At 34.9% G+C, this 24,105-nt stretch overlaps 3 protein-coding genes across 5 annotated transcripts in view; 2 read left to right on the top strand and 1 right to left on the bottom strand.

The window, feature by feature from the left end:
- Positions 1–9,080, top strand: part of Tsl (membrane-attack complex domain containing protein torso-like) — a 34,172-nt gene extending 25,092 nt beyond the window's left edge. For 2 of the 3 annotated variants that reach the window (XM_072004339.1, XM_072004335.1), the window contains 2 exons: positions 4,441–5,104; positions 6,052–9,080. In XM_072004339.1, the coding sequence (XP_071860440.1) occupies positions 4,469–5,104; positions 6,052–6,447 (1,032 nt within the window). In that variant the 5' untranslated portion in view covers positions 4,441–4,468 and the 3' untranslated portion in view covers positions 6,448–9,080. Of the gene's footprint in view, positions 1–3,073; positions 3,252–4,440; positions 5,105–6,051 lie in introns of those variants that run through there. The other variant, XM_072004348.1, reaches the window with a different exon arrangement.
- LOC139987725 (tetratricopeptide repeat protein 5) lies at positions 6,732–10,584 on the bottom strand. Its single transcript, XM_072004322.1, has 8 exons — positions 10,097–10,584; positions 9,532–9,882; positions 9,199–9,441; positions 9,075–9,128; positions 8,811–8,996; positions 8,498–8,670; positions 8,264–8,408; positions 6,732–8,191 (listed from the first exon to the last, which is right to left on the bottom strand). The coding sequence occupies exons 1-8, from the start codon at positions 10,178–10,180 to the stop codon at positions 8,072–8,074; spliced, it is 1,356 nt and encodes a 451-aa protein (XP_071860423.1). The 5' UTR covers positions 10,181–10,584; the 3' UTR covers positions 6,732–8,071.
- Positions 10,585–10,686: 102 nt separating this feature from the next.
- Positions 10,687–24,105, top strand: part of Ubl3 (ubiquitin like 3) — a 113,097-nt gene continuing 99,678 nt past the window's right edge. Inside the window, exon 1 of the mRNA XM_072004358.1 lies at positions 10,687–11,130. Coding sequence (XP_071860459.1) covers positions 11,101–11,130 — 30 coding nt within the window. The 5' untranslated portion in view covers positions 10,687–11,100. The remainder of the gene's footprint in view (positions 11,131–24,105) is intronic.

Raw genomic sequence — 24,105 nt, 5'->3', positions numbered from 1 at the left:
AAAAGTGACTTTTTATTCTCTAGCAGCCATGTATTATTATTTTCCTTCAAACAACATTGCTCTATATTATTTTTTAAATCCATTATCTCTAGCAAGTATCACACTGCTTGAGATAATCGAAAGAAAGATTTTTAAATTGTTATTTAGAGGGAAGTAATGATATGACACTATTAACACTGGCAACACTAAAAACATTATTAACTATTAACGTACAAGTATAAAATGTACAAGTACTACATAAAGCGTATGTTCGAATTTATAATTATTTACAGCACTGAACATACCAAACTCTATTGACTGCCCGAGAATAGAAAGACATTTTTGTTCCTCACACATCGCTGCGATAATTTATTATTTATCGCATTCTATATATATATGTCGCGTACGTGATAAGGCCTGTTGAAATACTCAACAAAACTTTCAATACTGAGCAAATAAATCTTGCGATCAACGTTGACAACGACGAAGATTAGTAAAAGGTAAGAGATTTTAATATTCGCTCATTTAATGAAAATAAAACTATCTAGAATTGCATATAATATTCATATAATATGCTCTTTATATAAATTATATAAATAGAGAAATCTATACATTGTTTAATAACACTAATACAAAATTGGCATTTTTTAATATTTCTGATTTTTAAAAAATAGATTAGAAATAGCACAGGAAAAATGTGGAAAAATTGCCAGATATGTAACATCACAGCTATAGTATCTCAGATTTTTTCTCATAGTTCTCCTTATGGTAGAACAAAAAATAAACCAAGCATAAGCTTTAAATCGTGTTTAGGTTAATAACTACCCTAATAATAGGGGCTAGGTGGCTAAAACTTTGCCGGAATGATTTTCCTAAGAAGCTCTCTCGATTGACGTGTCACAAGTTTAATTTGGCTTAGCGGTACACATTTTAACATGCTTATTCCACCATGCTCTTTAGAATACAGAGTGAATCGATAATTTCAATTATTGATTACTGGTCTTTTCAAAAGTTTGGAATTTTTTACATAAAATTTAATTACCTCTGCCGAGGTAATTAAAATATTATAAATATTTATAATCGGTCGTTATTTTTTTTTTTTTTTTTTTTTTTGAGTGGAAGATTTCTAAGAATTTCAGAATTATATTTAAATGATATTTAAGTTCTTCAGGTTTACGTGTTTTCCTTGTTTTACTAGTTGCAAAATAACAGGATGTTTAGCTGGTTTCAATGAGCTGTAGTAAAAGGTTATTAAACATTGAATATAAGAGGAAAAAGAAAACAACGAAATTGTTTCGCAAAAGATACTCAAAGTGGTATATCTGTTTGCTGCAATGCAACATTGCAATCGTCTGGTCGCTATATCACGTACTTCTCTTATCACTTCCGGATTGTTTCAGATATGCGTTGCAATCATTGTTTGCGTCATATCATTAACTTGATTTTTCTCTAAAGATCATTCCTCGAATTTTTTCACCTGATATTGTAATCCTGAAAAAACTCCTCTTACGCAAATACGTAATGTAATAATTACGTCGTAAAACAATCAATAACCAGAGAAATTATAATAACCTGTTACTATCCTGTTAATAAATATCGATGAAGGTCGATCATACACACACACAAACACACCAAAAAATGACCACTACTTCCTTATACTTTTAACATTTCCCCATGAACTCTTAAAAGAAAGGAAAGATGGTGAACAGTTAATTTTTCCGGAATAACGCATAGTTAAAAAAATTAAAAATCATCATCTTTTATTTATTTTATCATGATTTATGTATTTATATAACTGATTTTTGTTTTAGTTTTATTTTTATTAAATGAACGAATCTTAATGTGTCTCACCTTTTATTAATCTTCGTCGCAATTTTACGTCTTCTCCAATTATCAATACGGAAGTAAATCGTTCGAGGCATTTCATTGTCAAACGCAGTCCGCAAGCGATATACCGTTAACACAGAGCGGTGCATAAATCGTAGCCTGCGTGCATAACGATCAATCGTGTCGCGTGGACATTCATCAAGATGAACGGGCTCGCGTGCACGCGGCCAACCGAGACGAACAAGTGACCGCAGCCCGGAACCTTGCATATCCTCCTCGAGCCTGTAGAAGACAAAAAATCTACGGATCTTAAGTTGATTGAGAGGAGGATCAAGCCGAGGCTGCATCAGTCTCGCTGAATATGCACAAATGCAAGAATTCGTAAGAACTTGAAAATGTTAAGTGACATTCGTAACGAATATCTATCTTACCAATGAATAATAAGTTATATAATAAATGTCGAAGGATCTCAAGTTAAAAGTCTATGATTCAAAGCTTTGGAAGATATAAATGGACAGGTTCTTCTTCTCTGAAGAAACTTTCTACAGACCAAATGACTAAATTTTGAGAGATTGTAAATTAATGATATTCATCTGGTAATAAATCAATGTTATTAACGCTACAACTAGCAAATGCGTAAAAATGTCCAGGTATCATTGGCAAAATAAACGTTGACTTTTATGGCAGAAGCAAATTTCGCGACGAACTCCTTGTATTAGGTTGTCCGAAAAGTGTCTTTCTTTTACAGACACGTCTTTTACAACAACGCATCTTTATACAGACATGAAACCTAATCTATCGAACCTTGTGATTTTTATCTTGATAAAAGAAAATGTATCATACGTAATTCGATAAAATAATATAAAACGGAAAATCTTGTGCGTCCACTATTTCCTTATAAAACGAAAGAAACTTTTCGGACAACCTAATACATAGCAACTATTACGGTAGCAATATGGTCCGTAAAGAAGGGGTTAGAACTTCTTGAAACACTTGTCCGGCCGATGGAGACCCGACTTCGCACGTTGGAGAACCGCGTTAGACCAGCGTGTTTGCCCGGTAGACAGGTGGGGATGAAGGCCACGTACTGCTTCTGCAAATGCCTCGACGATGTGCACCTAGACCTACAAAACGAGATAACTCGTGGCGATCTACCGGCGGACTCGTTGCGTCGCGCGTGCACTCGCGGTTTCGAAGCGCCGGTAGATTCCAGCTGAGCACACGAGTTGTTCCACCACTTGTAGGTTCATTTTAAGGACTTGTAACATTTTGTGTAACTTGTATCATATATGTATAATTTTAATGATAATCTGTTTTTATATTGTACAAGTTCTGATATCGCGAGATCAGTAGTTTCGATTAATTGTGGCGCGAAACTGTGAATGAAGTTGTCGATGGTGTGAAGAAGTTTGTGCCGTTTGCTACTTGTCTCGAGGATCGGTTCTGTAAGATGTTTCTTGATATTTTCATTATTTCTATTGATTGTAGTTTTTTCTAAACATTTTTTCTTCTTTTGAAACAATTAGACCTTTTAAATGAATATTTAAAATATATTTGAATGCTTGCTTCGTTTTGTACGTAAAATTAATTTCTAATTATATTTATTTATATTTGTTACATGATTGACGTTTCAGTGTAGCGTGCCACCTTATATTTTGTAGAAAAGTATATTTAAAATGAAGAAAAATCTCGTTCGAAGATAAATGTTTAAAGTTTGTTATGTTTCTACCTGGTACCATATAATGAGATAGAAATAATTATGTACCGGAACAAAGAAATATCGAAAGTTTCTAATGAATGTAGAATCCGTATAAAAAGCACTTAGCAAACTTTCATATTCCAGTGAAACATATTTTAACGGTTCCTACAATGTCAGAGATTTTAGCGAAAGTTGGTACGATAAGAAACACCAGCGAAGGAATGTTAAGAATCTGCAAAGACGTTACAAAGCGAAACGCGGTCGGCTTAGGTATCCGCTAAATTGCAATCCTCTTATGTTTTATATTAGTGGAATCGATATTTACCGACGATTCCAATGTAAGAAACTCATCTTCTTTCAGAACCACGCGTAAATGCTCATTCGTGTTCAAAACTTGTATTCATCTCAGCATTTAGATCCTTGGAAATTTAAATTGTTCATTTTTATTTACAATCTCATAAAAAATTGAATTTTAATCAAAACCCACTCAACAAATAAAAATCTCTGAGCATTAAAGATTCTTTACATTCCGTACCACTTTCTCCCTTCTTATTCTACGTATAACCAATAACGATTCCTGATTTTCAAAAATTCTTTACACTTCCAGTTTCATCATACTTTGTATTCAATATTATCTCATTTTCTTTGTTTTTTTTTTTTTTTTTAATTTATTTTCCATATAACTTCTCAACGAATACAGATTCCTGATCACCAAAAATCCTCTGTACTCTCCGTTTCTTCCACCCAGTTTCACGTCTAACATTATTTCATTCCAAAAAAAAATATATATCCTTGATATAACTTTCTCAATAAAGAAAGATTCCAGCTTACCAAAACTCCTTTATATTCCCAGCTTCTTCCATCCTAGTCCACGATATAAGATCACGCACTTGATATTATTTCAGTATTGAAGCAATCTCGTCATATGTTTCCAGGTGGTTTCGCCGCAGGCAGCCGCGAGAGATGTGGTCACGCACGCGATTCTTGCTCCTGGCGTGGATGATCGCGTTGCTGGCTGGTGTACGGCTCAGCAACGGGTCGCAGAGGCCGCGTCTCGGCGGCGCCGTCAACATCTTCAGCCGTTACGGTTACCTCAGCATCAGCATGAGAGTGGTCCCCAGAAACGACACCGACACTTGGATCTTCCGAGAACCGACCCTAGATGTTTTCAGGAATCCAACCCCCATAACGACCAAACAACGCCAACAGGCAGCGGTGTTCGATGGAGACTTTCATATGGAGTTCTGCGATAATGTCCGTCAACTTCTGCAAGCTTACTTCCGGGACTTCACGTTTGAACGACTGGAAAGGCCATGGCGAGCGTTTAGCGCCAGCTGGTCCAAGGCGGCCATTGCTCGTCATTTGGGCATTAACTCGTCGTTCATCACCGGTGAACATTGTTACGTGCTGGTACGCGTTGCCAGGTTCCGTGAGAATCAGAAATTGGCTGTTACAGCAGACTCGATGATTCTGGACGAGGCTGTCCTCCGGGAAACAGAAAACGTCACGGTTGGAGATACTGCCAGCGTGGTTCGATTCATCAAGCACTTCGGATCGCACTATATTGCTGCTTATGTCACTGGCAACTCTTTGTATCAGGTAAAGATGTTTGTGTTTATTGTTTTAGCGTATAGTTATTATTATTAAACGGTTTTGTTATTAAACCGTAAAACGTAGAAATTCTAAATCATAGAACTTAGAACATTCTAGGTAATAATTAGATCCTTAATCATCGATCATTTCATCTTACCAAACGTTCCTCCGTTCTTCTGGGAAAAATTACACAGACGATCCTTGGCGTGTAACAACAAATACTTTAGCCTTGGTACATCTCTTCTTGACTACTTGCGCAAGACCAATGATTTATGGGTGCATAAAATTTATTGCTTCAAGCTTTACTTCCGAGAATCAATTTGAATCTCTAGCTAGCACCATCGAACCATCTCCACTCACGTCGCGTTACAAAACGTTACCAAAGAAATCCTGCTTCAGTGGTTATTTGCTCCTCCCACGCAATCAAAATTATAGTCTGAAGAAACAGACGTGTCTACCCTTTTATCTGCCTCTTACCAATGTATAAACCTTAAAGACCAGTTTCAAGGTTTACGAATAGAATGACGACACCAAATAATCTGACGAACATTCGGAATAAGTATTAGAAATAAGAATAGGATACGTAAAAATAAGTGGCCATCGTTAATTCGTTGATTACCTAGATAATTATAAACGTAAATCCTACGTGTCTCATACAGGATATGGTATGAGGAAGCAGAAGGCCAGTGATGCTTCAGGGAAAAATAAATTAGAAGATGGCAATAAAATTTGTTCGTCAACTACTTAACTTTCTTCTCTGTAATATTTTAATAAAAATTTGTTAAGTTACACTGTAAAAAATATCGATAATTTGAAAATTCTGCAATTATATATAAGTACTTTCTCTATGTAGATTTACCTTTTTCACCTTTTCTTGATTCCTTGATACCTTGTGCTAAATTATACCTGTGTACCTACCTTAAAATTTTAAAAGTGTCTTTTATTCCTTCTAGGTGTTCGTGTATACGCAACAAACATATCTACGTATCAAAGAGCGGCTAAAGACTCGTGGTGTAGCAGATTTATCGAATATCGAGTTGAGCAACTATTTTTCGCCGTGGTACGCGGAGCACATGGGCTCGATACAAGCAGCGAGCGGAAACCGCACCGTCGAGGCTTGGGCGGTAGAACGGCTTCGAAACCAATACTACATTTTCTCATATGCCAGCTTGCTGAAATTACACGGTGATGCGATGTTGCTAAAGCAACTGGACGGTTTGTTGGAGAACGAAGCGTTACTACAGCTTCAACTGAAGACGCTCGCGCCGATCTTCAAAGATCCTCAACGACGTGAGTGGTTCCTCGAGGTGATCGACAATTACTTTAAGCTATGGGAGGTGAACATGTGAAGTAGAACGAGACATGTCCCGAAAGGAGAACATTGATACACCTCCGTTTCACTTACGTAAAATTACGTACCGTGTATGATCTGTACGTGGAAGACCACGCGTATACGCGTACGTATTTAATTTAGAAGACGTCGGCCGATGACTTCGACGTGAAACAATCATTCGTCGTTGTGAAACGATTCCTAGTGCTCGAAGAGTCGTTAGTCACGGTCCGCTGGAAGTTCACTATTGTTTCTCCGTCAAACGGATGCTAGGTTTTCATAGAGAAACGCCCAACTACTATATTATTATTAAATAAGTATTTATTATATTATAATCGATAATAGAAAACATTTTTATACAAACGTTTTAAATATATATGTACATCACAAGCAATTTTCGTAAAAGTGACTGAAAAATGCGCGACGTCCTGCTTCCATGTTTGTCGTTTCGCTTTTGATACCGGTTTAATAAATTTATGTTGCATTCCCGTTTAAGCTCTTCAAGGGCGTAGCGACAAACGCAGAAACAGAACTCGTGACCTTTTTTCTTCTTTCTCGCGTTGATTTTCTTCTTGAGCGTGTTCGAACTTTGATAAACCGATGTTTTTAAAAATAAATCTACACATTGTGTATTTTATAATACGTTCTATCCTTACGAACTTATGGACGTTACCGTTTCTTTTTTTTTTTTTTTTTTTTATCGAAATGAATCAATATGAGTATTCGAATATAAAAAAAAATGGTTAGTTTTTATGTTTCGTACGAACGAGCAAAAGTTATTTTATTGGCACGATGGAACGACTGATGAATAGAACTTATAGAAAAAGTCAGTTTATTTGATCTTGTTAAGCATTAAATGTTATTATATCTTATTTTTACGCTTGCTTATCTTTTGTCTTTCCTCTTAAAGAACTATAACAATAAACGTAATAAAAGTGCGAAACAAGTTCAATAAAAAATTCCAGAACGTTTAAATGTTTTTTAAAAGAAAATTATTTGATTAAAGATTAAAACTACACCTAGGTGTATTGTGAAAATTAGTATTTTTATACAAAATTCGATTATATATTCTATATTCTGGAACTGACTTTTGAGCTGACGAAAGAAACTTGAAGAATGCATACTCACTTGTTCTTATAAAATTTTGTAAATACACTATATGTAAAACTTTCTATTACTTATTAGATCGCATCCAGGGATGCGATTAAAATTCTACGAGATACAATCATTTAAATAAACTGCGTTTTATTATGTATATACAAAATTTTATATAAATCGATGAATTCGGATTCTTCAAGCTTCTTTGCAAATTAACATATTTCAAACAAAATATAACGATACTTATAAACGAAGTTCTGTGTAAAAAGACAGAACTTTCTTTTTAAATTTCATCGTTTCTAACTTGCATGACATTCTTCTAAGGAAATGCGCAACAATTGTAAGTGGATTGACCTATCTCCAGAAATATTGACTGTGGTAAGATTATTCAATTCTATTCATATACTATATTAATACTTAGATTCAAAATTCGAATATCACATTGTCTATTAACAGTGATATTGATTTAAAGTCGAGATAAAAGGAAATCTCATCACTAGCTACGTTTCGCTATAAATTCGTGAACGAACATTTGTGCATTAAGTTCAATCGGTCTTTTTAAAGGTGTGCAATTTTGCAGATGCTTGTTGCTCTCTACCTAATTTTCTTCCATTAACAACCAATATAACTGGAGTTTCGACGCGTATAGATTTGAAGTCAAAATCCTGAAAAAGTATATAGATGTATAACCGTTAATTTTAAAAGAAGCATATATATATCAGTACAATAATACTAACGTTATTGAGATAAGAAAACTTATGATGAATCACACATGGTTCAGGTATAGCAACAGAATCTCCTACGGTTACTCCACGACCTTTAGCAAGATTATATACTGTTACAGCAATACACATTTTTTCTTCATCCACGAGACAAAACGCGCTAAAATATTGGATACGTATTTGTTAATCATGATCATAAATTACATTCATTGTTTGTTGTAATTAAAGGAAACTGAAAAACAGACTTACAAAGGTACACAATCGGTGTCTTGTATCCAACATACTACTTTCCCAAATATAACTTTTTCTGGATTTAGCCCGAGGACTAGGTCTTTAAGTAATACTAAATCTAATTTTACAGTCTTTTGGCCAGATGTGAAAGAGCCACCTTTGTATGGTCCCAAATGTTTAACATCCAATGCCTACATTTAATCAGAAACCTATAAATATGTATAGGTACCAGCATCATGTATTAAGTTTATAGAATCTTATAAAATGAAACACATCTTGAAATCACATTGTCATTATAAAAACAAATATATTATTTAAAAAATTTAGATACCCTTATCATTTGGTACAATCTTTTCGGTTTTACTCTTCCATTATTATTTACTGAATTTTGTACATCTTTTAAATATTGTAACAATTCATCCCTTTTGTTATGAGGTGTTTCCCATACTGGATCTAGTAGTATTGCCCTCTCAAAAGATTTTAATGCTAAACTATATTCTTCTTGATACTTTAAGGCCTATTGTTGTAATTTATTTACATAAATACCAGAAATTAAAGTTCATTGATATTGTAACGGAGATAATAAAATGCTTACCACTGCCTTATTGTGAAATAAATCAGGATTACTTCCTGCTACAATATCTTTTTCCTAAAAACAGTTCCAATATGTTTATTGCTAGCCAACGATGAAAGTTTAAAATTGTCATAATCTAACTTACTGCTTGTGTATAAGCTGACATGCAAAGTCGTAAAGTTGCAGGATTTTGTGCTATTGTAAAAAAGGAAGACAAATAAGCATTTCCTAAGATTGCCCAAGAAATACCATCTGATGTATCAAGACTGACTGCTTCCTTAGCATATTCCACTCCCTTCTGTATATTTTGTATTCGTTGTTCAGTATTAGGAACTGGTTCTTGTCTGAGTACCATCGATAAATTTCTTAAGGATACTTTATTCCTACCCTACAATATTTATTATTGCATTTCAATTATACATTACACAATTAATTGCAGCAAGATGGTAATGAATAAGAATAAGAAAAGAAATTTTACATGGCGTAGAGCTCCAACAAAACAATTTTTTGCTTGTTGAATATCATCGTTTTTCCAATAACATTCTCCTAATTCATTCCATGCTTCTACTAAGTTAGGTTCTAATTTTACTGCTTTTGTTAATAACTCTTCTGCTTGTGGTATAAAACGTTCTGTAACATTTAAAGCTTTTCCTTTTAGGTAATAATATTTTGCTCGTGATCCATCAATTTCATATCCTTTACATTCGTCGAGTTTACTTAAAGTATCTTTCATTTCTTTTTCTACATCACCATTCTTTCTAATGGCTTCTTCGATAGAATGATTTTCAAAATAGTGATCTCGAAAAAAATATAAAGCATTTACTTTTTCCTAAAATAAATACATAAATAAGCGTCACAGAAATAGAAAATAAAGGTAAACGTAAATATAATGATGAAATCATATCTTTCTATAAATATTAAAGCACGTTTACTAAATTACAAGGAAATGGAGGAAAAAGGTTATTTTCTGCACATCAATAAAGGAAAGAATATAACTAAATCAATTAATTGTTTAAGTTCTGTTATTAAAACGGTGTGTATACCGTCAATGCTACAATGGGGTCTTCTTTAACAATGTTTGCGGATTTCGCTCCTGCAACCACTTTATCATCTATAATTGCGGACATTTTTTAAAATACTTTCATAAACTGCTTATCACAGTAATTTCATTGTGCGTCAGATACACACTGAGTTTCTACTTTTATACATAATTTACAATGATATACATGCGAACTAACGCTGCAACAGTAGAATACAACCTATCATTCGGAAACTGTCAAAATTTTAACGCTGACAATACAACGGAAGAGGTTATATCGTAACATTAATGCAAACTAGTGTAAAGTACTATCCACAATAAAATTAAAACGATTCATTATCGATTGATTTATTCTCAACAGATGAAATCACAATTACTAAAAAACCTCAGTTCTGCAATATTACAACAATATCAGTACAATGAAAATAATACGTAAAAATAGTTTTCAATTCATGATTTTTCACATGTTTTTCACAAGTCTCGTTCACATAGTTCTCCTAAATTTAATTTTATAGATGTAGTACAAGTATACACTGGGAGTGGCGCTACTGGTGCTTCTCCCACTGCCACCTGTCACGAACGTCCGAGTGTGACTAGTGCAATCGCGTACTCTGTGACCGAAGCTTCCCCAGAAGGCTGCATCGTCTCAGGATCGCCATTTTATGTGTTTGGCTCTGAGACTGGGACGGTGGGTGCGTGCGGTGCAAACTACAGAGCGTATTATCCGTGTATTATCCGCAAGATGTTACCCAAATACTTTTCGCCCGACATGTACAAGTAACGACAGGTGTCGGAGTGTGTGATCGGGCAGCGGAAGGCTCGGGCCGAAATGGTCCCGGAATAGTGAGCTGTGCGTGAGTGTGTTTTCATCGAGTAAGTGCGTCGCACACTGGCTTTTCATCGCTGTCATCAGTTTGTTGAATACCTGTGCCATTCGGAAAGTCACCTTTGGGTCAAATTACGGACGGCCTCTGGATTTCCTGCGACCACCCTTCGCCACCATCTACGATGAGTTCGCGCAACATACCCTCAGACAAGGTGAGTCTCTTGTCACTTGCTCTAATATGTCTACCGCACCCTTCCGCCTCCTCTTTCTCCTTTATCCTTCGCATCCAACGCAATCTCCTGTTACCGTTCGATAACCATCGTACAGCTACGTTTTACTTAGTCGTACTTTTATTCACTAAGTCACGGCCATTCGACCATCAATGCGTAAAATTATAGCTGAATCAATGAGATGCTACTTCGCGCCTATCGGCCGCCTTTTTCCTCGATTAAATAACGGATATACAATATACACTATACACCCTCGCACCAGCGATACACGTATCTCTTTTGTTTTTTTATTGTACTTTATCTGTTTCCTCTAACTTGTTTTACTAGGAGCTATGTATTTCGTTGAAAACTTAGAACTAAGATTTAGGCATGTTCGACTAAATGTCAAAAGTAAATCCCGCGCGGTAATTATTCGTATTAAAGAAATCGAAGTGAAAGGTGTTAGGAAGAGATACCACATACTGAAAAATTCTCCATCATATTTTACGAAATATTCTATACGTAAATTTTTAATAATTTATCTTTAAACATTTATTATATACATGTAAATGTACGAGACTACTGAAAAAATTATGAATCTACCAATTTGACTACCGTAGTAGGAATTTCAATGTTAAAACAGTTGAAACAGCGTTGATCGATCGTTGATCGATAGTACGTACTTCGCGTTATACGTATTTAAATGTATTTATTAACTTTATTCCCTTCGTATGGTGGTTCCATCGACTATTATCATAAACTTCCACCGGCGGCTAATTAATCAACAAAGGATTGTCTTTGATTGCAATCCTCGTCGTTGCAACGCGTTTCGCCGGTTTTCTTTCTTCTCGCGTCAAGAGCTCACGCTGCCGAGCCGTTCCATCCCGCCATCCCCCCCCCCCTTCCCTCCGTCCTCTTCCACAGCAATGTAAATTAATCGTGTCGTGAAAGTCGTGAACGTTCTCCACGCTTTGTGAATTATACACCTACCATCGCCTACCATCGTTGACGCGGCCATTCGTCGCGTTTTTTTACAAAGTTGTCGCGTTACTCGTACCAAGTGCACTCGTAGTCGGTCCAACGAGACTGTTTAATTGGCACCAATCGCATCACAGGGACGGCTAGAGCACTTGATGCGTCGCATACGCTGTCTATATCGAAAACGTAGTTTGAAGTCGATTCTAGAGATTTTTAAATTTTTTGTTTCTAGGGAAAATTGAACAGCGGCAGGTAATACACGTATGTAGTGGCCAGTCTTTTCTTTTTCATAGGTTACACGGTTGAAGTAGTGTTGTACATAAATATTTCGGAAGCTGATAGTTGATTTATTTAGTAACGTTGCTCTACTCAGTTTTTCTTTGTGTTTGTATCTTTTTAGATGTTTCCTTCTCTTTTCGACATACTTTATTTATAAAAAATGCGGAACACAAAAGATAGTAAAATAATATTTATTGGAATATAACGTCGATTTTGTGAAATGGTACGCTTGAAGCTATATTCTGAAGGATTTTAGGAAATTAGCGGAAATGTTAAGATTTCTTGAGAATGCGATATTTCGGAAAAGATTTTTGTTTCTGATACAATCTTCTCAAATTTCAATATCTGTCAAAAAATATTTTGTTAAATGAAGAAATGCAGAATTATTCTCTAAAAGGACACGAAGCATCTAAACACGATGTCAATTGTCTTACGCAAAATCAGAACATAGATTCGTACGTAAATATAAGCGTTCGCGCGAGCTACAAATTTCCAAGATAAAAAATGAATACTTCCTTCAGAAAATTATAGAAATAATGGTAATTACTATTAAAAAAGTGTGCTTTTTCTTATTAAATACTTTTATGCAATAGTTTAACGTTTACCAGGAAGTAAATAATAAAAGAAACTTAAAATAAACGCTTTCCTCTTAATAAGTTGCTATCTATGTCTAACAAATTACGCCAATTAAACGAGACTTAGCTAGAAAACTAATTTTACCCGACTTTCGAATGCAAATATCGCGGCTTGCGTAAATCGGTGTCCTTCCGTCTAATATCGATTCGTGTTCTTTCGCTTTTGTTTGGCGTTTCGAATCAAGACTGTCGATATTACTAAATGAAGGCTTGCGGGAAGGAAACGGGGCGCGTACAACCACGGGTTACTAAAGAATAGATCGACACACACGGCCTATTCCGCTAAAAATAGCGCGCATCCAAAATTCAGTAGCATCGATGGTGTGTAAAATAGATGCAAATATTTGCGTGGCCCCCTTTTCCACCGAATTATGCACGCTATTCCCGGCTATTTTCGTGTCCCACCATAACCATCCCCTTGTTTGTGATTAATCGCCGATGCGGCGGTGTACACTTGGTCGTGCTCGACATGATTTCGCGCGGTTTCGTGTTCAGAGGTGGAAAGAAACGCATTATCCGGTCGCACCTAACGATGTAGATTATATTTCCTATGTGTGTGTTATCGAAAGACTTTCGCGATGAATAGAGGCTATTTGAAATTATTGGGTTGGCAACTAAGTGGCCGCGGATTTTGTCAATACCACCCATTGACAAAATCCGCAATTAATCCGCAACTAATTGTATCTTCTAAATATGATATGATAAATATCTTCTAAATGATATACGCATTGGCAAATCGTAATTTATTACAAAATAGTTCAAATAGTCGAATAAATATTCTCACGACTAATTGTATCTTCTAAATATCTTCCCGATGATATATAGACAAATTATACCGAGAAATTCGTCTATTGGGTTGGCAATGGGTGGTATTGACAAAATTCGCAATCACTTAGTTGCCAATACTACCCACTGATAAAATCCGCAGTCACTTAGTTGCCAACCCAATAGACGAATTTCTCGGTATAATTTGTTCGTACATCATCGGGAAGATATTTAGAAGATACAATTAGTCGTGAGAATATTTATTCGACTATTTGAGCTATTTTGTAATAAATTATGATTTGCCAATGCGTATATCGTTACTTTTCCATTATTAGACTGTTACAGCGTCGTAAATGGTTGTGTTAAAGTCAAGTGTGTATAATACAAATCGTTCGTCCGTACTTTCCGTAGCCGGTACTTAAAATAGACAAGAATTCCGGTAATTTATTCTGGTCTCGGTTAGCGATAATTGCAGAAAAATGAAATGGCAGGCTGTTCCGCTAGGCTGACGGCGAGTTTTCAATTAAGAAATGTTTTCCGCGGAGAATTGCGGGTCGTAGAAGCTTAGTTTCGTTACAATTAATCGTGCAAATTGGAATTCATGGCGAGCCACCATTCCAGCCCTGGATACCACCAGGACAAGCTACGCGACTCCTTTCACCCGCTATCCCGCCAAAGATACTCCGTCACTTAATTATTTCACCCTGTGGCCGACGCTTTCATGGGAAAACATTAAAATCTTCGCTTTCGATCCGATATTCGTTAGTTTCAATAATATATCAATATTAGGGTTCTCTTGCGCAATTATTTACGAATTAATAATATTAGCGAATTGACGAGGTATACGTAAGTTCTGGGTTATGGAGTTTTCTTTTTTTTTTTTTTTTTTTTTTTTACTATTCCAACTGTTCTGTTCTACAGACCCAAGGATCCACCATATACTCTAACGATAGTTTAATGTCTAACGTATATAGATGGATCAATCGGTCTGCACTAAAATTACGGGACGTACAGTCCCAAAAAGTAGTTTACAGCGGGCTATTCACAACGACTTGGAATTTATTACAATCACGGAGAAAGCGGGTATCTGCCATACGGAAAGAGCGGATGTGTATGCAAAGGAAAAAGGGACTTTATCCCAAAAAACAATATCGTCAACTACCTAAGACGGTAGAAAGTCTCCTATTTCTGTGATGGCGAAAGAACGAACAGTGAGTCGAGTCTAGGCCAGGCTGTGCAGAACATGTCCCGGGTTACTTTGGCTCTTCAAGCTCTCGTGATAGTCAAGTCAACTGTTCGTACGACAATCGGGCAATCATATTGACTCTACGTTCCGTCTTAGTAATCAAATTCATCGACTTCGCTTGTGTGTGAGAGTGTGTATCATTATAAAATTGAAATAAATATACACATTAATAAAACTGTAGACTACAGTTGATTGACCGACTATAATTTCCAATCCTTCGTTCGTTAAAGTTATTTGTCGTATGCGTGGAATTTATTAAGTTTGTATCAGGCCTTGTGAAATATGTAAAGGCATGTACATATGTCATAGTTTTATTTAAAACTCGACACTCGACGGAAAATGTTATTCTGGTGCTGTTTACAACAGCTACCACGTAATATTTACGTTTTCGAATAGCGTACAATAATACAAGCATCCGATAGATTGATTCATTGTATAGGGTCAGCTTTATTTTTTTGTCACCTTTGAAATGTTTATTTTGTGGATTGATATTCGGAAGTTATGTTTACACGTGTATTATTCCTCTGTTCTTATACTCCAGTTTATCTTTCACATATCGTGTTTGTTATGGTCCTTTTGTCGTTTCGGATTCGGCGGTTCTTTCATCGCCCCTAAAAGCTTTGCAAATTTTAAAACATGTAAACTATCCTTCTGTTACCTTCGTTCTTCTTGAGGAGCTTTTCATTAAATACAAAAAGATAAAAAATGTGAATTTGCAAGGAAACATTGAGAGGCAATTAGTTTCTGAAATATTTTTCGCAAGATCGAAGCAGCTTTTAAAAATGGAAAACTAATCGATTTCGAAACAGCTGTGCATTATATGCCCCCCAAAAAAAAAAAAAAAAAAAATGGTTCGTTTGAATTTATATTAAATTTTCATTTTTTATGGAGAAAAAGTATTCCGATTCAAAGGACAAGAGCAAATTCACCTTCGAAAACTACGCTAATCGATAGATTGCGAATTTTCATATATTTACGAGAAGGTTGAGAATGCAAAGATATACAAGAAATTCGCACGAGATTCAAAAATATATAAAACGTCTAAAATATATTGGTTCTTATAACGTTTGGTAGATAAAATAATTTTCTACCCAATTCTCATTTTGTTTTAATTATACTCGCAAAAATACGAATTCCTAAAAATATCCACAGTCTACTACTGGTCGATCATTTATTTCTTTACTAAAGACCGTGTATTCGTTTTCGTATTTTCCAACTTATTTTTCCAAGCAAGCTCGTATCGCTTTGAAAAAGAAGACCACGCATCCTCGGCTTCCATTTACCGTAGGTGGCAACCATATTTAGGGTCCGACGAGTCTAGACATAATTGGTCAAAGCACCTAGAACGAATGAAGCGTACAACTTGTAACCATGAACCGGTAAACGAACCTAATCCGACCAATTTTCTCCTCTACGTCATTAAAATCATTTAAAATGATTTAGTTTCCAACCGAGCTGGCTACCAATTCTTTCGTTTTTTCGCTGAGTACGCTGCTTCGAATCGAGGTACGTGATTTATCAAGTTGATTCGAACGTCTCGTTTGGCATCGAGCTCGAAAAGACTCGAAGAACGCGTTCAGACGCGCCATTGTCGTGTGGCTATCGAGCAAAGCACGGTCAAGGTCGATTAAAGAACAAAAAGAATGTGTTTCTTTTCTTACGAGAGAGGAAAATGAAAGAAGAAAAGAAAGATAGGGCCGTGGCGTGGAGGATATAGTGGTACAATGAAAATGATGTATATATCTGCAAACTCATACAATAAACCGGTGGCGAATGCGGTATAGTTGGTGCAAAAGATGTAATAGTATGGTCGTAAAATTAGATAGAATTTAAAGTTTACGTGTTTCCAGGACCGAAATAAATAATTTGAAATATTTTGTGAGAGATAAGGGACTCGAGATTTTGACTAGTAACTATCTCTCAGTTTTTTCTTTTTACAGAATTTAAAACAGAATTTGACTGAAAATTACCTAAACCCACCCAAAAAATGCTTCGTTATCAAATTTAGAAAATTGAACATTTTGATAGATTTAGTAGTTGGAATTTTAAAGAAGTAAAATCCTAGCTAATCGAGATTATTAACATATTCTACTGTGCACAGATAAATTTATCGATTTCCAACTGTTCCCTTATGGATATAAATCCTCGTTTATAAATTTCATTCTATTCGTAAACACGCGTGCTTATTATTCTGATTGTATCGAATCTATAAAAAAAAATACCCATTGAAACCATCTTTTTTTTTTTATGTAACCAATTTCTCGTTTCTTGCAATACACGCGATAATTCACGATCTCGCGTATATCTCTTCCGCCGACTATAACGTTTTAACGCTTTCTCCTCATGGGAATACACGTAACTTGCATAGAAAGGCGAGGCGAGGAAGGAAATATGGGTAGAAAAAGATCGAGTTGTCCGACGTATGGAAAGAGACCGTCCGGCAAACGGATCAAGGCGAATCAGCTTTTGTGAAACGTCTAAATCGATTTTCTGTGTCGGGTGTGCTTTTCTTCTCTGAACTGAAAATGTGTGTCGGCCGTGCTTGCGGGCTCGTTTCCTCTACGACGAGCTGACGATTCACTTCGTCCTTCTGAGCGGAGTCGAGGGCGAACCTTTTCTGGATGAAACGATTCGATGACGTTGGAGATGAAAGGCCGTGTCGTTCTAGATGGTTGCTTGATATATGCTTGGATCGTTTTGTAGAATAATATCGGTAGATACGAGTAACTCCTAGTCGATTTTGTTATCTGGCGAAAAATTATAATCGTCGGTGAGCTACGTGAATTATTTCCAAGTAAATATCTTCTAAATCAGATTATCGAGGACCTTTTCTTTTTATTTCGGTTATAAAAGACACGCTGCTTCTGATATGTGAACAATCACATGAGTTTTAATCGTAAGTCTCGAGATGAATTTAAAAAAAAATGTATTTGTAATATCGTCACGTGTGTTCAGTTTGCAACTTATGAACCTGATGTTTCCAAGCAACTCGTGCATTATAATTGTAATAGGTATAGCTTCGTAAGATCCAATTTCATCGAGGTTCTTATTTTTTTCAATGAAACTTTATATTTTGCATGCTACCCTTATGTAAGACATATGAAAATGGATACAGACATACAGAATTATATTATGATCTTCGAGTAATCTCGATATTTTTATACAAACGATACAAAGGCGCAATCTAATTTAGAAAAGAAATGGACAAATATTAGGTTGTCCGAAAAGTTTCTTTCGTTTCACAAGGTGACAATAGATGAACGACAATTTCTGTTTTATATTATTTCACATTTCGTTCTATTTCTATTATTATGTTCGCGCATAATTCAATAAACTAATATAAAACGAAAAACATTGTGCGTCTATTATTTCCTTATAAAACGAAAGAAACTTCTCGGACAACCTAATATAAGAAAAAAAAGATGCCATTGATACAAGTTGTGAGCGTTCCAATTTTAAAAGGATTTTATTAGAACACCTTTTGCGTAAAAGAATGTCAAACAACACAAGAATTGGAAAAGAAGTAGCTTCGTGTTTTCTCCTTACTGGCACGTTCCCTGTAATGTAATTGAATTTAAAAGTTTAATACAATGCATTAAACTCTGATCGATGTTTCGGGAGAGCAGTTCTACATCCATACAAGGGAATAGAATGCAATTGAAAAAAAAAAAATATATATATATATATATGTATATATCTCGGCGTAATTGGAACTCGATCCACGCGTTTACGTATAATATATCGATGGTATCCGCGATTATAGGCAACGTATTGCCTTTTTTGAAAAACGCACAAATGCATTTCACGTAATGGCTGTACGATTTTCATCGGTGAATATTTCATAAAGCATCGAATGAATATCCCTGACAATAAAAATAAATGAAATACAACACTATTTCATCCTTCTTGTGTTTCAAATTTCGTTTAAATCCCCGCCAAATGTTATTATATTTCTATTAGCGTATGCTGGAATTAGCAAACTTTGGCTTTTATGAAACTAAAAGTTGAAATTGGAATTTTTCTTTGAACAGCAACGATCAAGATATTTTCAGATCGCTCGATAATTTGCAGTATCCTTTGGTTTTTGTAGGAAACAAATTTTCTGACATATTTTTTCGAGAAATAAAAATATTATAATTATGCCTCTCGTTTTTACCTATTACACGCGCTCACTGCTATTTTAGAAAACCTGAGAATTATTTTTGAAATTCGAATTTACGCATTTTTCAAAATAATGAAAGAGTTGGACGCACGCATAAAAAGCCCAGAAACATCATAATATTAAGCGCCGGTCACAGTTGTAAAAGCTACCAGAAAGAGAGCGATAAAAATACATACAAAACAGAAAATCCACCAGATATCCTGTTTTTGCGCTATTTCAAATTTATCCAACGAATCGTTGCTGTATGGAAGCTGTGTTCGATATGGCTGTTTCGTGGTTTTGTAACGTCGTTCTTCAACAATTTAGTAGTAAAAGAGTAGCAAAAAAAAAAAAAAAAAAAAAAAAAAGGAAGAAAATCTGCCGAGTAATACCGCTTGCGCTAGGATGAATCAGCGTGATACTTTTTCATTTGAATCGTTTTGTTTCTCGAAATTCATTGTTATTTTCACCATGGAATAATTATTAATTTTGTAAAGAGGAATATTCAGATACAAAGAGCGATCTCTTTATCCGTGACGAAAGGAAATAAAATATTGTGTTTTCGTTTGCCAATCTGAATGATAAACGGAAATAATCGGAAATTCTCTGTTAGCATTAATAATCATATTCGTGAAATAAAGCGCAGCTTTCGCGGTAAAGAATATCGTAGATTAATTTGAAGTTTATTGTTTTTCTCTTCAAAATAACAATTTCAATAGCCTTATAGGAAAGCTGATTGTATTAAATAATACGATCTTCGAATGACCTCGTTGCTTAAACGTCTTTTCCAACAGGGGGAAATGGTTTCCTTACAGTCGCCTTTTATGTATTTCGACCAAGTTTCGAAAGAAAAGTCGAATAAATATTGGACGGTGCTTCAACTGTAAAACATCTAAAAGTAGATTCGAACGAGATCCTTTAGTCTTTCACGACCTAGTTAAAACTGTTCGAAACTTCTGAATATAAACTCCCGTCTCTTTTCAGAATAATTCAAATGTTACGCGAAACACTTTACCCCGCTTCAACCCACGATTTTTCAGAAACGCATAGGATAACAGTACATCTTCACGGTTTTAATAATACCAGCTGTATTATCGTAAAAATGTTTTAAAGACTCATAGTTAACATTATATGACATATATTGTTTCAGTGTTTTTTATGGCTTAAAAAGTATGACAAAGAAAAAAGAAAATTTCGATTAGGTTTTTCGTTACTGCGAATGATAATAGCGATTCAACACCCAGTACTCGCTTCATTGTACGGTGTACTATAGTTACCTACCCACTATCGAGCGTCTGTCTTATATTATTTAACAACGATTTTAATAATTATCTGCTACCGAGGATTCTTTGCATGTTATAAGCAGACTGCTGATGTTTATGCATTATTGGGAAATTTGAGATTCCAAAAATCTACAGGGTGCGTATAATATGCAAGAATATATGGGGTATTTAATATAGAACACTTACTATGGTATTTATAGTAGACGAAACAAATTTCTATTTAAATTCCACTTCTCTAATACCAAACATACGATAATTATTTATTATTCACGTTATAATACCACGCCAGAATAATTTACTTGTAATTCTCTATGAGAATTGATTGTAAATTACTTCCAAAAAAAAACCAATTATGTTCATAAAAACATAAAATTGCATAAACATCAGCAGTCTAATTATAAATCATGATACTCGTCATACACATAAGTTATTATTTTATTTATCTATATTAAATCTCTTCTCTCCGAATCTGAAGATAGTTGACGATCAATTGACGAGTGTTTCAAATATACGTATCTCAGGTACATTACGAATTCAAATTTTGAATCGAGTCTCGAGTATCCGCGACAACGAAAAATTACCTAAAGAGGGTACATATTAAGCGAAACATTAAGAATCGCTGCTAGGAGTCATACAATTTTCAGTATCTAGATGTTTGTAACATCTGTTATATTGCATCTGTTAGATCGTAGAGTGTAACTACGTTGATAATTCCATAATTAACACTATGACGACCGATGATGCCACGCTAGCGCCATACGAATATTGACTACTAGGACACTTATATAAGCGACACATTTTGTGTAACGTAGAATATAGTTGCTTTAATACTTGGGTGGTTTACAATTACAAGAAACAAAAGAGAAAGGAAGAAACAAATCACATTACATGCTGGGGGTCGCGACGAACCGGCCAATAAGGTTACTTAACGAACTAGTTCAGAATCTATTTGCGAGAACAGTAGGTAGACCAGCTAGAATAAACATTGTTAGAATGTCTTCTAATACCAACAGACAAAAAGTATTGTTACTAGTTAATAATTTCCATCGTGTTATATAACAAATGTGTTTACTGTCCGGAGAAGGAGAGAGAATAAATTTTATAGAAATTGAATATGTATATGAAATGGTTGGTTAAACGTTCGCGAAGCCTATTTCTTGTGTCAATCATTCGTTTCAGTTTGCCAAGTTGTCTAAAATAATAATTCTAATTATGTATTTCGAACGTTTTGCCATATCGCACGACTGCACGAAACGAATAATTAAAGTACGTGTTGCTGTTACTTGAAATATGATTAAACTAGTAACACAGTAATATACAATTTATATTTACACGTCTCGGCGAGCATGGAGAAAAATATGAATTAAGAAAACAGGTCAGAAGCTTAATATTAATTAATACGACATTCCTACCATGAAAAGATATTTTTTTCTTTAGAAAGAAAGAACAGGAAGGAATTTCACACGTCACGCTTGTTCTTTCCAACCACCCAGTACTTATTAGCGCGATTCAGAGGTAATTCACATCCTGGAAACCATTCAAAGTTCATCAAATATTAAACATTTTACTGGATATTAAAATCGTTCGAGTGAATAATCCTTTGATCATAGTGTCGGTTAAGTCTTTTTCTTTAATATTACCATGATTTCCATCCTCCCACTCGTGACATTTGTAAGCTTTGAAAAATACATCACTTTAATAGCGTAAATTCTATTCCGATCTCTGTGACTGAACAATGTGCACTCGCGCATTTTCTACTGAATACACGATCGATAGAAATTGTAGGACGATGAAAAGCAATCAACGAGTTCCAAAATTGTATTAATTATTTATGCCGTAAGTAGAGCAAGGTGCACGAATTTCGTTTCCCGAAAGCTTTTGTAATATTCACCCAGTACTAAGTCAATTTTTTAATCTGAATAAATTTGCATAATTACCTTGAAAGCTTAGTAACGAAGATACGTAATCAACGTTTTGTACAAGTTCATACAAAGTAAATAGTATATATGTATAAGGATGCGTTTTTCAATTGTTAAACATGCTGTTCCTTTCAATTTCATCGAGGTTCTTCTTATTTTTTTCAATGAAACTATATTTTGCATGCTATCCTTTTATGTAAGACATATGAAAATGGATACAGAGATACAAGATTATATTATGATCTTCGAGTAATTTCGATATTTTTATACAAACGATACAAAGGTGCAATCTAATTTAGAAAAGAAGTTGACAAATATTAGGTTGTTCGAAAAGTTTCTTTCGTTTCATAAGGTGATAATAGATGAACGACAATTTCTGTTTTATATTATTTCACATTTCGTTCTATTTCTATTATTATGTTCGTGCATAGTTCAATAAACTAATATAAAACGAAAAACATTGTGCGTCTATTATTTCCTTATAAAACGAAAGAAACTTTTCGGACAACCTAATATAAGAAAAAAAAGATACCAATGATACAAGTTGTGAGAGTTTCAATTTTATAAGGATTTTGTCGCCTGAATTTTAGTGAAAAAATATTTATATCATTGGTTTTTTATTTGCTCGAATGTTTTATTATAGAACTACACATACATAGGACAAAGCATACATCTATATAAGAATCTCGTACAAATTTTTGTATTTATGATGTAGATGTGCACAGCTCATGATACCATCTGAAGCACCGCTGTGTATCCAACTCAGTTTTCTCCCCTCGCGTCATTCGAAAATTAATTGCCATATCTTGGTCCTTTTCACTTTCACTTGATGACTCGATGACGTTTCTAATTTCGTTATCGGCTATCTACGTAGGGGAGTGAAATTAGGCAAACAAAGCCATTTTTTTATATAATTGCATGTTTCGATCGATAAGTGACGACCAGATTGCCACTTCGTGATGCTAAAATAGAAACAATATGCTACACATTATCAAAAGCAAATGGTAGAATTATGTACTTTAGACGTTGAAATGCGACTTCAGATATCAAGAAACGTGAAAAAAACAATGTTACAGAAAACTCAGGAAACGACAAATTCCTTTGTTCTTACTGTCACTTAACTAGCAGCGTATCTATTTCTAATTCCAATTGCCTCTTACATGTTGCAGCACTTAACAACAAAGATTGATCAGGAGACGAGATATGTCTAGCTATTGTTAACTTATCGTGAACTAATTATTGTGTGCTTTTCTATCGTGCTTGTACTTATATTATACTTCCAACATTAATATTGCGCTAGATTATAGGATTATCAATATGATTGTATACTTTCTCTCGGAATTAACGCGACCTTACTGTACCATGTCTAACGTAACACGTAAACCACCTGTGCTAAAGCTAATGATTTTCTTGTCGGTAATATTTACTTTTGTATTTTAATAATTCACCGAAACAACGAAGCTTCGAATATTATAGAAACAAATGTTTCTCGATGCTAAAGCCCTGTGGCATGTATTTTTAAACTACGTATATCCATTTACTTCTAATTTCGTATTTCATTGAAAGTTCGATTCAGATAAAAAAACATTTGAGACGCCTATTCGAGGTTATGCTCCAGTTACTAGAGCGCAAAACTCTACGGTTGGAAAACAAGGTCGGATCGGTCATCTGTTCGCGTAAACTTATTTCGTTATTTATAAAGCGCTCAACTCACTTCCAAAGTGTATTTCCC

The sequence above is a fragment of the Bombus fervidus genome, chromosome 1, assembly GCF_041682495.2.
Source record: "Bombus fervidus isolate BK054 chromosome 1, iyBomFerv1, whole genome shotgun sequence".
In the NCBI taxonomy this organism is placed as follows: Eukaryota; Metazoa; Arthropoda; class Insecta; order Hymenoptera; family Apidae; genus Bombus; species Bombus fervidus.
The sequence above is the reverse complement of the archived record's forward strand: the minus strand, read 5'-3'. Positions and strand labels throughout refer to the sequence as shown.